We start from the raw sequence: 15,055 nt of genomic DNA, 5'->3' as shown, positions 1-15,055 counted from the left end.
TTCGATTAGACGGGCTGATAGGCGCTGTGCTGCCGCTCGCCTCGCGAGAGCGCTGGTGCCGCCGCTACCGCAGCGATTGCTCCCGCCTGTCGCGGCGGGCGGGCGCCATGGCGGCGAGTGGGGGCCTGGCCTGGTGCCTCCGCCGGGTCGGGGCCAGCGGCGACTGGCTCCTGCTGGAGGCCGGCACGCAGGTGAGGGCGCCGGGCCGGGACCCCCACGGGCTCCGGCCTCTTGCAGGGGGCCGCCGGGGGCGTTACCGGTGCTGGTCTGCTGGCCGGAGCCCCGTGGCGGCCCGTGCAGGGGCCCCGCGCTCCTCAAAGCGCTTCCCGTGAGGAAGAAGCGCCGTCCCGGTTAACGAGAGGCGGGGAGGAACCGGCCGGTCCGTCCCGGTGCGCGGCCCGCCTCCCGCGAAGGGCGGCTCGGCGGGGCGCCGCGGCGGGCAGGGGAGGGGGAGAGCGGGCGTGAGGGTCGGACGTGCCGAGGTCGTGGCCGCTCACCGTTTTTAACGCGTTCTCGTCTTTACGCAGGAGCTGTTGCTGTGGGGGGTGGTGGTGGTGGTGGGGAATCCTCAGCCTAGTTATCAGGGCGATGCTTTGGCGAGGGTAACAGCGCATAAAGCATTTTGGGTTTCGTGGCTTAAGTTACTCAGGTATAAACGCGGTCGTGTTTTACATCTGCTTCAGTTGTGTTTCGGTATGGTACAAGAATAACCTTTTTTCAGCGATCGTGTTTTTCAACTGAAAAGCCCAAATAGGCCCTTGTACCCTCTCCCATACCCCCAGCGGCCACACGCCCCTGCGGAGGTGGGGGTGCTGTCAGGGGGTCGCCGTCCCAGCGGTCGCTATCGGGCATTTGGGGGTGGCGGGTCCGTGCTGTGCCCGATTCCTTTGTGCTGACGCATTGCAAACGGCACCCCGCTCATCTTTCAGTGACAGGCAGCCCTTCCAGCAAATCTGTAGTTCCGTTACTCTCCCATCACGGATCTGAGGCCAGGAGGTGTGCAGGCGTGCTAGGTGAAGGGCTGGAGTTAATATGTCTGCTAATTGTGCAGCCGGGGCTCTGCTAATGCTGCAGAGAATCTTGTTCAAGGTGTTACGACTCCGATTGTCTGCACAGCGCTACAGCCTCTGTCACAGGCAACAGGGCGACTGACGGCATCCCGCTGCCGCAGGCTTGCCAGGCCACAGTCGGGCATGTCAGCAGGGACTGCTTTCACTGGGGATTTAAGTGTCCACGCCAGACTGCACTGCTGAGGTGTGGGGATGTGCCGGGGTCTGCCAGGGCTCTGTGGGCAGCAGCCGCCTCCAGCAAGAAAGTGGTCACGTCTTGGCCCCCCACCCCAGTTTGCGCAGTGAAGTTGATCGAGGGGAACTTTTGTGACTGGCTCTGCTTGGTATCGCTTGTACTAGTGCGTGAGGCCACGCAGGTGTGTGTGACCAGGCACTAATGACAGTTCACGTGGGTCAGGCATTCCTATTGCAACTGCAGGGACAAGCGCGAAGCCGAGTTTGTAGCTGAATCTGCCTGTCCTTCTTACATGTGCAATCCATGTTGATAGAACACTAATGCATATGAAGCATTTAAGAGGTAGGGACCAAACATGGTTAACTTTGCTTTCATGATCTTAGTTTGCTTCCTTGGATTTAGTTGACATGGAAGTCCGAGTTCTTGCTTTAAACTCAAGGTGAGACCTGCTCAGGTGATGTGTAGCCAACAAACTTTTCTTGACTGCAGCATCTTACTATCTCGTAGGAATTGGAAGGTGTGATGCAAATGAGTTGGGATTGCAGGGGAAAGGAAGGACATCCTTCATCTAAGGCATAAAAAACAGTGCCCTTTTATAATATTCTTCATCTGATTTAACTGTGGGCTTCTGCTAAAAGGTGTTTGTCCTGCTTTTTTTGGCTGCGTGTTCCTGCTGTATTACATCGGATCCATGCAGTTGTCTAATGACATGATGAACTGACTGAAAACTTGCACAGATGAATAAGAAAAGTGTGTATGATCATCAGATCTTGCAAAGGAGGCAGTGGAGGGAGGGAGAGCAGAGCTGTGCTTTAAATGGGAGTCTGCAATTAGATCAGATTTAATAAGATACTGTGAAACGGTACAATTAAATTATGTCCCTTCTTCCAGAAGATGCTATTAGAGTCTAATCAGATTATTTAGATCACTTTCACCACAGGTTATGAACTGCATGTAGCTTAGTTTCTGTGCTGTAAGACTGATGGTGTGATTTACAAAAGTGTTGTGCGTTTAGGGCACGGTTACATGTGTGTTTTTTGATGGCAGTTTTCTGGTCTATTTTTTCCTGCATCTTTCCTGTTTGCAGACAGTGGGACAGATGCAACTAGTGAAAGAAGAGAGTGAGAAGTAATCCTGAGACCCAAACCCAATTGTACTGGTTTGCAGAAATGGTATTTAGTCAAGTAATGACTAAGGTGGGACATGGGTGAATTGAGAGTGGTTTTGTGCAGCTTTACACCTGAGGAAGATTTCCATAAAGCCAAGGCTGTAACCTGCCTTAGAGCAATCAAATTTTCCTCAACAGGAGAGGAAGAGAATAATTCAAACTTTGTAGGTTTCCATTTTCTGTCTACTCTTGAATTTAAGCGCAAAAAAAAATTTGTATTATCCTGAATTCTTTGGAAATAGCTATAAGATGCTAATCTAGATAGATTCCTGCTGTAGTTAAATTGAAATGACATAAACTGAATTTACCATGTCATTGCTGATTGTGGTAACTAAACTACTTTGTTTTTAGGTAACTATAGGCCGAGGATTAGATCTCACGTACCAGCTGGTGTCAAAAACCTGTCCCTTGATGATCTCTCGTAAGCATTGTGTTTTCCAGCAAAATGCAGAAGGGCAGTGGACTGTCAAGGATAACAAGGTACAGAGACTGATTAAAGACTTAGTGCTCTGAGATTCACTGAAGAGAGTGCCCTGTTTGGACTCAAACAATGTATAGGCTATGATACAGTATGGTATAAATGTGATAGAATGTCCATGGGAATGTGTCTTGCCTGTTGTGCCCTTCCAGCAGGAAGCTTCAGTCTGCTGCAATTGGGATGAAACTGTATTGCTTTCTCTATGTAGATTTGTGTCTTGGTTTAGCATTTTTCAGACAACTGTAGTCTCACCAAGGGCACTTTGCAGCTTGTGAAAGTGTTTTGTGTTGCTTTCTTAAATAAAAAAATTCCTATGAGTTTTGGCAGTATTCAAAAGGATAACGTACTGCTAATGAAAGGATAAACTGATACTCCTTATTGCTTTAATTATAATCAACTACAACAAGAATCTGCTGTTAGAAAAAACATGCTTTGCATTATGTTCAAACAAGTTTCTTCTGAAAGTCTTCCTCAGCTGATTAGAATAAAGTGGTGACATCAGAGTCCTCAGCTAGGTTTCACTTTGACTTCAGAAACATGGGGTTTTTTTATATCATGATCTCTCCACTTTCTTATTCGGGCTGAAAACTGTCAAATCAGTAACTTGCTTTAAAACAGCACTGGTAGAACAAAAAATGTTCAACATGTCATGCAGATTTGATGGATGTTTGGGTCAACAGCAGATTACTCAGAAAGGAATGGAGTGGCTACTATTAAAATTACACTGCTCTTAAACTCTGTTGCAGAATTTAAACTTGAAAACCTTACGGTTTTTGCATGATTGGAAACATCTATGGTAGATTAGCTACTAACACTTCCTCTGTGTTATCACTGCTACCATTTTCTGAAGTTTTATTGAATTGCTTTGAGATATATCAGTTGTTAATGATTCTGCAGTTCATCTTGATCAGTTTTGCTGTTTTTCTAAATGATATCTTGAGCTAGTGCCTAATTTAAAACCTCTTTTTCTGCTTTGAACATTATCTCTAGAAGAACATTTTACTTCTTGTTTATATTCTTGTATTTATGGATTACTGTCTCTTTTTCTTTAAGCAGTATAAGCTCTGCTTCATTTTCTTTTCTAGTTTCTTCTTGGATTTCAGGTGACATTAATTGTCAAGAATAATTACTACAATATTGTATGTTCTTGACAATGATCTATTGCAGAGTCTTTTCTTTCTGTTGGTTAGTTCTTATTTACTCAGAAGATTTTGGGCAGTTTTTTTTCCCTTTAGAGTTCATTCTTTTCCTTCTGCACAAGTATATATATTAATGTTCTTAGTGATTGTACACAAAATCTGTAATGCAGGAATAATGCACAGTAAAGAATATAATGCAGTAACTAATAAATGGGACACTAAGCCAATAAATTGGACACTGCAAGGTTTATTTAAAGAGGTGGCTTGTTCTGATTGCAACACTGAAGAGGTTGGATATGTTTACAGTTGCCAGAAATAACTTGCAGAGGATTCTGTAACTCCATATTAAATTTTGCTGATTCTCTGTTCATTTGCAGAGTCTAAATGGAGTCTGGCTTAATAAACAGCGCCTGGATCCCTCAAAAACGTATCCTATCACTGAAGGAGATCGTATTCAATTGGGAGTGCCTTTGGAAAACAAAGAGACTGCTGAATATGAGTATGAAGTAATTAAAGAGGAATGGGAGAAAATCAGACCCTTTTTAGCCCGAAGGAATGACCTGGGAAAAGCCAGGAGTTCAAGAACTAAACGTAAATTTAGTTTGGAGGAATCGGAGACATCTGGATCAGAAGGCCCTTCAAACTCCAAATCCAAAAGAGACAGAGTGTCCTGTGGCAATGAACCTTTGGGTGAATCATGGGGAAGGGTAGAAGAAGCCAAACACTTAACAGGGAAGAGGGACGTCAAGCTGCCTTCTCCTGGACCAAGCGAGGAGGATAGTGGTCCAGTGGGTAGTAGCCCTGTGCACTCCGAGAGAGCTCTGTCTGTCACCCATAAGGAGCCAAAAGGCTCTGGTCTTGCACAGTCATGGACTGGCTTGGAAATGTTGAGGAAAACTCTAGTAGACATAATGAAGTTAAAGGTCAAAGTGCAGGAGAAGCAGACAGCAGTACTGAACGTGAAGCAGAAGCGCAGGAAGTGTGCTCAGAAGGAGATCCTGGCAATGGAGCAGGAGCTGCGGGAGCTGCAGGACCAGCTATGCATGGAACAAGAGCATCAGCAGCAGCAGGTGGAAGAGCTGGAGAGGACATTCTCTAAAGAGCAGCAGAACCTTGAGGTATAACGGTGGTAAACTTTTTGGCCTGTGTCTTTTCACTTTTATGGAATGCCCAATATAAGACATAGATCCAAAATAAGATCTTGAACCATACAGTGACACAAATAATGTTTGTGTGAATTACTCCTGTTAAAACTGTCATGGAAGTATTTCACTTCCAGGCATGTGTACCAAAAGAAAGTGCAGAGACAGAAGGGATTGGGCTGCATGTGGAATTAGGAAAAAGTCAGAAAATAAGGTTTTTTAATTTTTTACAAACAGGTTCATTATAGCAAGATAGTAAATCATTTCAGTGAGTAAAAAAAGCACGTTTTAAATTAAAAAAAACAACCCAAGGTCTCTGCCTGACCTCCCGTGGTTACAGAGAGGCCAAGTTGAAAAGTATTCACCATAAGTGTGAATTTCTCTCTAGTATATGGCTGAATTAATGCCCAGTTTGCATGGCAAATCCATTCCCTTTCCAAGCAAGTGAATTATTGTATGCCTTAATCCCTGGAGGCAGACCTTCCTTTTTTTTTTTTTTTATACTTTCAAGAAACATTTTCTTGCAATCTCTAAGTGTCTTCAAGCAGTATGTTGATAAGTAGCTTTTTTAGATAACAAACTAAAGCCTTTCAATTTTAAGTTTGCTCAAAATCTGGTTTAAAGGAAGTAAGAATTTATCTTGAGGTGAGTTTCATAATTTATCAGTTACTCCTTTTAAAGTGTGCTGCTAAAGGCAAGATACCTGTATCAGAAGTAGAGAGAGTCTGGAGTTGTGTGCGTGGGCACACCGGGAAGTTCAGCTGGAGCTGTGGGTATGTCTGGCCTCTTCGAATGTGCTTAAAGAGCAGGTTTTTCTCATGTTTAAGTTGTTGCTGACCTCTTGCTGCTATGAACGTGCTGGTGCCATCACAGCTAGAATAGCTTGTTGGTGTTCCAAGTATGTAACTGGAAATGATATATGCATTTTAACTCTTCATAGTAAATGATGGCTCTAATTTCTGATGTACACATAGAGTGGGACATCCCAGGGTTTCCTGAAAAACAGTGTTGTTTCTTTAAGCATATCCTTGAAAGAGAGTGTGCAAAGTGGTAAATTTCTGTCCCTTGCTTTCTTAATTTTTTTTATCTTTCTCTGAGTGTTTTCTTCCAGCAAAAAGGCGTTGTTTTGTTGTTTTTTTTCCCTTAGGGAGTAAAGTGGCAACACGGGGAAGAGAATCTGAAGGAGCAACTGGCCCAAGTCCTGCAAGAGGCAAGTAGTTATGAGTCTAGATTTGGCCTAACTGTGTATCTTGGATATTTAAGTCTTTGTTAGTGCTGTGACCTCTTGATAGAAGAATAGGACTTTGCCTCAGGTGCAGATTGGGTGATTTTCATCTACAGACCAAATTTCTGTCAGAAACTGGCATACCTCTCATTGTGGGAGTTGCTATTTGCCAGAAATATTGTGAGAATATGCATTCAGATTGAAAGCATTAAGTAGTGATTTTTATTTGCATTTGGTCCTTGGGCTGGTGGGCTTTTTTGTGAGATCTGTCTGCTAGGTATCTGTTTTGGGGAAGTTGTTTTGGTGATTTTAACCAGATGAAAAAAAAAAATTGGTTACAAACACTCTTGGTTGGGAATGTTTTTGAAAGAGATTGCCACACGCTTAGGTTTCCTAAGCTTTTTCCAAAAGGCCTTTGCTTTTGTAAAGCTAATCTGAAAACAGCTTCATGTAACCCTGCATACAGTAGCAGGATTTTATGATCCTTATGTGTCAAATACCCCTTGAGACTCAAATGTCTCAGATGCACTCAAAATGGTGACTGTAAAACCTAACTGAAATGAAAGAGTAACCTGGGAGAGGGAATGAGAAGTGCCTTGACACTGGGAAGGTTATAAATAACTGGCACTACATTCCAATGTTAAGGCTAAAATGCCTTAACACTCCAATTTATGTAGACGTGTGTTGCTTTTCTAGGAGCAGAGTAGGAGAAATGAGTATGCTGAACCTCATGATTATGGCCACGTATATTTAATAGGATAGCTGATAATGGCACTCTTATAATTTCTGGGATGGTATTGTTACAGCATCATGCTTTGATGGAAGAACTGAGCCGTAGTAGAAAAGATTTTGAGGAGATAATTCGAGCCAAGAATAAAGAACTGGAAGAAACCAAGGTAAGGTATAACTGAATTCTTAATTTTATTCGTAAGTTAAACACCACATGCTGCAGCAGAGGAAATGGTTTATTTATCATTTGTCTTGACTGTACTTTTCCTCCTATACTGAAAAACTCCTGCATTTTGAGGTGGCAGCTGACTCTAGTTTCCAGGATTGCGGGTAGGTACACCTTGCCCTCTTCATGAAGTAGTATTGAAGAGTCATTACTAGATCTTTCTCAGTCATAAAGAAAGCCCAGGGCACCTGATCTGTATGTTGTGCAGGAGAAGTGGGCCCATTCCACCCTTCCCTTAAAAAAAAAAAAAAAAAAAAGAAATAAAAAAAAAGGAAATAAATAAAAAGAGGAGTGTGTTTGAAAAGTGAGGGGCTTCATTTTCAGTTAGAGTGCACTCAGGTAAAACTGCAGTGTTCCAACAGTCCTGCAAGGGAGTGTAGGACTGAAACAACATGGAATTTGAATAATGAATGAGATAAGCCGCATTTCTTCCTGCCCTTGGCACAAGGTGATGAGTGGAAAAATAATTAAGGAGATCCTTTCCCGTGTCTTACTCTTGGAAATTAGCACATTATCCACCTCTGGGTGTTTGCTTTTGTTTTGTTTTGGTTTTTTTAATGTCATCTTTGCAACTCTGTTGCTGTTACAAGTATAGCTTGAATTGGAAGAATTTCTCTGTTATTTTTAGAAGATAGAGGAGGTACCTAGGAGCCTAATCCAACTCCAAACAGCAACAAAAAAATATTGTCCAGTTAAATGCAAATAAATGTTATGATTCCTTTTTTTAAGTATTTGAGGTATTTTTTCTGTTGGGTGTTTCACTCTTTACATCAAAGGACTGTTCGGTTCACTTAAGCCAAAGTCCTGCCAGGAAGAGGTCAAAAGAGATTCTGAAAAGATTGATCCAGCTGGTAGTTTCTTTAGGCTGAAGGCAATTTTGGTAACGGCTGCTGTTCTTGCTTGTAAGTTCCCTACAGTGGTCAGGAATATTCTCAATAGTGCCGTGACTACAAAGAGGAGAGAGGTTGCAAATCTGGGTATATTGTAGACAAAGACTTGACATGTGGAAACTGGCAGTTGTATGATTTTCTACTTGTACTATCTTCCCCTGTACATGCGCTTCCTTCCAATATTATATTGAGTAAAATCTTGTTCTTTGTTGATATATGACCATGTGTACTTTGCCACTAGGAGGAGAAGGAAAAGGTGAGAGCCCAAAAAGAAGAGGTGTTGAATCAGATGAATGACGTGTTGGAGAATGAGTTGCAGTGCACAATCTGTTCTGAGCACTTTATTGAGGTATGTTTAAGCCGGTATGGGTTTGCCAGTAAAGAAGAGACTTGAGAAGCTTTCGCTAGTTGTATTAAAGTAATAGTCAAGCTTATTTCTTTCCTTTGCTAGTTTAGCAGTTGCAGCAGACCCACAGTGAGTTCCGGGTAAGGGTTTGTCCAGAAATTCATTCTGTCTGCCGTAACTCTTCTTCTGGGCAGCAAATTCAACTTTAGTGTTCCTACCTGCATAGAGATGAGTGCTTAATCCAAAGAAGCATATAGGCTTGCAGCAGTTTTGGGTGGTTTTGCACTGATGCTCTGAGCTGCTGCTGACAGCCTGCGTGGGGAAGAACAATTTTATAGTGGATCTTGCTTTAAGTTGACTAGGGTTGGAATCCTTCAGGTTTAGATATAGGAAGAGGATGGTAAAGGGAGGGGAGGTGTGGTGTTCACTCAAGTCCTGAACTGTTTATATTGTTCAGATAAACTCTTTTTTTGAGAAAGAGAAACTGGCCTGCTTTCATTTGAATCTGTAAGTAGTAGGCAGGCGACACCTGAAATGTAGACATTATTTCTGTTTGTGTTTTCCTAGAACTTCAGTTTCATTACAGTCATTTCTACTACTTGGTGTGTTAACCTTGTTATAATGACTTAAGAGCTAGCTGAAGCTTTATTTTCTGGTTTCTCAGTGATTTAAGATGCTATTCTGTAGTATCTTGAGTTTTTCCATAATTCAGTCCTTTTCACATTGGAGAAATTTATAATAAAATTAGTTCTTTGTGTTTCTGACTTGCTATGATCTACACTGAATCCATTAACCAACTTGTAAAATGTGTCTGCACTCTGGCATGGGAGAGTTATTTTACATGTAACCCCTACAAAGACTGAAGATGGGGGCTTTGGGCTTCCTCCTCTTCCCTTAAAGGAAGTGTTTATCTACTGTTTTTCTGACTTAATGCTTGTGTGAGCGTGCACTGATACGTATTCTTCCCTCAAATTCCACAGGCAGTCACTCTGAACTGTGCGCACAGCTTCTGTTCCTACTGCATCAATGAGTGGACGAAACGTAAAGTGGAGTGCCCTATCTGCAGGCAGGAGATCAAATCAAAGACACGCTCTCTGGTGCTGGATAACTGCATTGACAGGATGGTAGAAAAACTGGATGTGGCAATGAAAGAGCATCGCCTGACCCTTATCAGAGAGCGGAAAGGTGAGAGGTGGGTGGATGTGGCATGATGAGTACAATCTCTCATTCCATCTATTTTGTACAACTTTCTTTGGCACCTATATACCAAGGAGATGCTCAGGGAACGCAGCAGAAACACTAGACAATTGATTTTTTAAGGTATTTTGTGTAACTAGCTTTACTGCACATTAAAAAAAATAATAAAATTAATAAAAAGTTTGGAAAAATAAGTCAGTGTGAATTGCGCAGTCGAGCGGGACAATTTAACCGTACTAAAGGTTATGCTGTTTCAGACAAGATCACTAAATAAAAGCAAAACTATAGAGAATGGGCCTTGAAAAATTTACCAGGCACCTTTTGATTCAGCTCTTGACTACATCATTGCAAAAACTCAGCAGAGCAGTGCCTGATGAGAAACTCTGAACTCTCTTCTGTGTGCTCAACTCGTATAGGAAATCTCTGAAGGGAATGTCAGTGTGTCATCTAAGAGTGTGGCTGAGCTGGTAGTTGCTTTGCCATGTTAATTTTTATGGAATTGGCCACTGTGACTTAAATGCATAATCTCTTGCCTGGTTGTAGCTAAAAGACTGTGCATTATGGCGACAGCTTTAAGTAAAACTCCAGTATGGAGTATTCCTGTTCTGCTTCCCTTTTCCAAATTTGTTTCTAGAGCACTTGACACTGGTATCTAGGTGCCGAAATACAGAAAACTCTTCCTGCTGCCCCTTAACAAATTTCTGTTGCTGTGTTCCCTTAAGTAATTGGCTTGTTTTCCCCTTGTAGAGGTGAATGCATGATCCTTCATTTTGCAACGTGTCAAGGCTTTTACCTAATGAAAGGTGTTTTTGAAACATTTCAGGTTCTCCATGGTGACATAGAATGACATTGCTAAGCAGTGTTAGTTCAAATCTGAAATTGTCGCTTATTTAACCAACTCAGTCTGATGCCCTCAGGAAATGTTACATTGCTCAGAGGCTGCCCAACTCGGCTTTGTGAGTTGCTGTCACCTCTGCAGAACTGACGCCGCTCTTGTGTAATATGCACGTCTGCAGAGCAGGCCGTAGCACGATTGAAGTGTCTCATCAGGTAGCTAATGGTGACGGGATGAAGTGGTGCCTTTGTTGGAGCCCCCTTCATTTCTGTTTGGTAAACCAGTGGTCTTTGTGCTTGTTTGAACAAAAAGGAAAAAAGCTCATAGCCTACCTTTGCATGTGATAGGTGCTCTAGTTATTTAAAATGATTATTAGTTAGTAGGAAATCACTTAGCTTCACCATGATATGCTTCAGGAGGAAGGATGAATCGTATATGGGTGGTCTTTTTATTCAATGATGGAAACATGTTGATTGAGATGAAGATAACCATGTGTCTAGTTAAACAAGAATTCCTAAGAAGAAATCAACTGAAAGAGAAATAATGATCCAAGAGGCCCTTGGGAAGTTCAGTCAGAGCTTCCCAAGAAGCCTTTCCAAGAGCTTTAGTATAACAGGCACCAATAGGACAGGCTTTCACTCTTAAATGTGCGGAGGTTTTGATGGGATCGTAAGTGTCCTGAGCAACCATTGTTTGAGGGCTCCTTACCACATTTTGTTGTTTCCCTCTTTCTTACCTGGCAAGGCACTGTGACAGTTAGCCACTTCCATTGCCAGTTGTGTGCCACTGAAGGGATGGAGAATGTCTCCTTCTCGTCTTTGCTATCTTAGCAGGAAAAGGCATATAGGAAACTTAAGAAAACAAACCAAAAAAAGCCCTTTGGTCTTTTAATGCTGAAAATTGACAGGAAAAAGGCCTATGCCATACAGCTTGACCAGACCTATTGCAAACTGACGGTGAGAGGCTATAAGTTTCAAAGAGAACTAGTAATTTAGCAGCATTTGTAGGTACAGTGGTCACTGCTAACTTTTTGTATCTGTGTATTTTGAATGCAGAGAAACAGAATGTGGTGGTGAAACCAGCCGTGGACAATGATGGCAGCGTCATTTCTTCCGTCTCCTCCATCTTTTCAGTGAGCAGTTGTGACAGTGAGGACTCTGAGGAGGATTCTTACTATGATGAAAGCTACTACATCATCTAAAAACTGTTACTGCAGACTTGTTTGCCTATGTGCTGCCCAGAACCAACCTAATGGTGTTTGGTTGACTACTGCTGGATGAGTGGACTGGACGTCTGAAAAGAGAGATTCTATGAAGAGGCTGGAGCTGAGAACTAGCAGCATTTGGAAAAAAGACCTTTATTTTTTAAATGAATGTACAGAAGCTTGATCTCTAAAACAAAACTGGGATTGCGAGAGAACAAACCGCCATTTTGCTAGATGGCTGACCTACAAAACTTAGGCTTCCATGATCGCTTGTGACCTATTCAGTGTAATTTAATAGTTTGTACGCATCACTGCCCTTTCCTTAGTGAATGACATGTTTAAATGCTTCCCTTATTTCAGGCAGCAGAGGGAATGGCCCAAGCTATTTGAGAACTTGGCCATCCCTGCCAGCAGGCAGGAGAGGTGTATCAGGAAGAAGTGCCAACATGGGTTTTCTTCTTGAATTTCATATGGCAGCTAGAGTCATCTCAGGCCTCTGGCAGTAAAGGAAACAAAGGGTGGGTTATGGACCCTGTCAGCTTAAGTACATTGTAATCTGAGCTGCTGGCCATCTGTTTGCTCTTGTGATGTTACTCATTTTCAGTTAGATAGGGATGGAGAAGATTAAATCTTCCAAAATTCCTTAGCTAGTGCACTTTTCATGTAGTATGTTTGGTTTGTTCCCTCTTCAGGTTTTTGCATAAAGAGGTTTAGAATTTGAAAGCAGCACATCCAGAAGGTACTAGCAGTGACTTCAGAAACACGTATAGTTCTTGTCAGCAGCAGAGAAATATCCTGTTGGCAGGGGAGAAAAGCAGCATCTGTAGGCAACCACAAGATACAGAAGGAAGCATTTAGTTTTATTGTTTACAAAACGTTGCTGTTGAGCCGTGGGTTGTACTACCCTCACAGCAAATCACTCATCCCTAAGAGACTGAGCGAGTCTTGCCTCATCCTATCATGACTTTGTCTATGAAGTTCCATGTTCAGTAGCATATGCTTTTGACTTAGCTGTTACATGGAAAGGACTGTTTTACACTGTGAGAAGAGGATGGGGGAAGCTCTTCTCATCTGTAATATTTCTTTGGCTATTTGTATGTACCTTCTTGTTTCTATGTTTATTTTTGTTTAAGAAGAAAAATATAAATCCATTTCTGCATTAGTCTTCCTTGATACAACTGAGGTGTATATCTTTCTCCTAGTTTTCTTTGATTTTTTTTTTTTTTTTTTTAGAAAACACAGACTATCTCATTATTTGCTTCAGGTTTTAATTGCTGTAAGCAGTGTGACTATTTTAAAGTGTATTCAGGAATTGATAAAAGATAACCCAACTCTTCAGGCCTGTGGCTACCCTAACAGTAATTTAGTAGGTACAATCATACCTCTTCTCTTCTTCCACTAAAGAAAGATCCCATTAAAAGGGTGCATGAATGATGATGCTGTCCTAAGGAAGCAGTGCATTTCTGACAGATTTGATTGGTAGGACTTAAACAGGGGAGGTAGGTCTGATCTGTGGGCCAGGAAACTTTCTTAAAATCTTAGTGTAAGGTTTCTTTTGTGAAGGAGGCTCAACTCAAACATCTTGAGTTTTCCTCTATCCCTTTTAATGTTCATTTTCCATATGTGCTCTTAAAAGTTTCTTTTGCGAATATGGGCTCTAGGATGTCTGAGAGAAGAGCGTTCCTCAAAATGCTTGTGAAATAGGCTGATGTTTGGAACAGGCATTCCTGATGAAGAGGAGTAGGAGGAAAATACTCTGGTTACCTAGGACTGCAAATTCTTCTACTCTGTATCTCTTCCATGTTGCTGTGCTTTTTTCGCTCCTTTCGTTTTGCTAAATATATTTATTTTGTTATGTTGGTGTTTATGCATACTGCAGAGAAGGACAATGCTTCTCCTAGTAACAGAGTAGTTCTTTGGTGTGATTTCTGTGTGTGTCCTCTTTTCACTATAATATGAAGACTATAAGCGGTATAACAAACCGTTTCCACTGTTACCAGTAGGTGCATAGTGTGTAAAGGTCGAAGGAGAGAGATTAAGTAATAATACTGTTCACTTGCAAAAGAATTTCACTGACAAAAGCAGAGCTCTCCTCCCAGTTCACCAAGTTCCTGCAGTAAAACTGCTATCAGATTCAGAGCTGATGCCTAGACATACAGAAGTGTCAGGTGAACTATTGAGCTTCTGGAAAAGATATCCATATTTCTAATACTAATTCTAATTCTCCTTTGGTCTGAGGTCTGGATCCTTTCTTCTACTTGATTGTCCATCTGAATGTCCCCTTGGAGATGTCATGTAGTGTGATAATCAGAGTAATATATTGCTTATCAAAATCAGCAGGAATAGCTGGGAGGGAGTGCTAATGGATCGCAGAACGGGACCATCACAGGGACGGTGCGCTGCTTGACTCCTGCAGATCTATGGATTCCAAGATAGTTTGACAATCCTTTTCTCTTGCATGTGTAGTCTACCACATGAGCGTGTGGTGAGCCTTAGCAACAACTGTCAGTTAACTTTGCAGAACACGTAACAGGCAATTTAATAATCCAGCTGTGTCATCCCCTCAGTATAAGTGGGTTTTGGGTTTGTTTTTTTTTTTTTCCAAAGATAAGCTCTGACTACTCAATGTTTTGCTTCCTGCTCATAGTCCTTCTTCCGCGCTGCCGTTCCCTTTTGCCATAACTTCACATATTTAGACGCATACCTTACAGGGACTAGATAAATCCTGAACTACACTTCTCAAATAGTATACTGCTGTCCCTTGGTGCTACCATATTTGTTTTGTTTTTTAAGATTTAAGCATTTATGCCTGTGTATTGAGCTGTATGCCTCTTAATGTGATTTACAAGACAGCTCAATTAGTGTTTGAAACCCTCATGACAAATAATCTGTAGACACGTATTAGGCTTTTATTATGTGAAAAGCTCTGTCATCACTGGCCTTACAAAACCTCTTCTGGCTCTGCTCAGGTAACGGAGCTGTAGGTAACTAATGGTGAAGTGCCCGGTGGTGAGCAGGTTATTGGCTTCTCCACAGGCAGCCAGTTTCTTAGGAAACCTTCGCTTCCTGGAGGAACAATGACATTTCCAGCCAACAGCCAGGGCCCTGAGCCGGCATGGGGGCATGCTGCCTGCAGTCACCCCCACGGCAGGGGAACTGCTAGGTTTGTCTCCTTCAGTAGCATGAAAAAAGCTGTTTTTCTAAGTGACACTTCTAAGGCAGTGGTTGAAT

The 15,055-nt window shown here is 42.2% G+C and overlaps 1 protein-coding gene across 2 annotated transcripts; it reads left to right on the top strand.

Moving 5' to 3' along the window:
- The first annotated feature begins 20 nt into the window (after positions 1–20).
- On the top strand, positions 21–14,056 carry RNF8 (ring finger protein 8). Of its 2 annotated transcripts, none has more exons than XM_063328710.1 (8): positions 21–191; positions 2,765–2,893; positions 4,408–5,148; positions 6,320–6,382; positions 7,204–7,293; positions 8,484–8,591; positions 9,569–9,780; positions 11,676–14,056. In XM_063328710.1, exons 1-8 carry the CDS (start codon positions 108–110, stop codon positions 11,713–11,715), a joined length of 1,467 nt encoding a protein of 488 aa, XP_063184780.1. In that variant the 5' UTR covers positions 21–107; the 3' UTR covers positions 11,716–14,056. The 2 variants fall into 2 exon arrangements, with proteins under 2 accessions (XP_063184780.1, XP_063184779.1); XM_063328709.1 differs by having other exon boundaries at positions 22–191; positions 9,569–9,773.
- Positions 14,057–15,055: the final 999 nt, after the last annotated feature.

Source organism: Chroicocephalus ridibundus, chromosome 3, assembly GCF_963924245.1.
Source record: "Chroicocephalus ridibundus chromosome 3, bChrRid1.1, whole genome shotgun sequence".
Taxonomy (NCBI): Eukaryota; Metazoa; Chordata; class Aves; order Charadriiformes; family Laridae; genus Chroicocephalus; species Chroicocephalus ridibundus.
The sequence above is the reverse complement of the archived record's forward strand: the minus strand, read 5'-3'. Positions and strand labels throughout refer to the sequence as shown.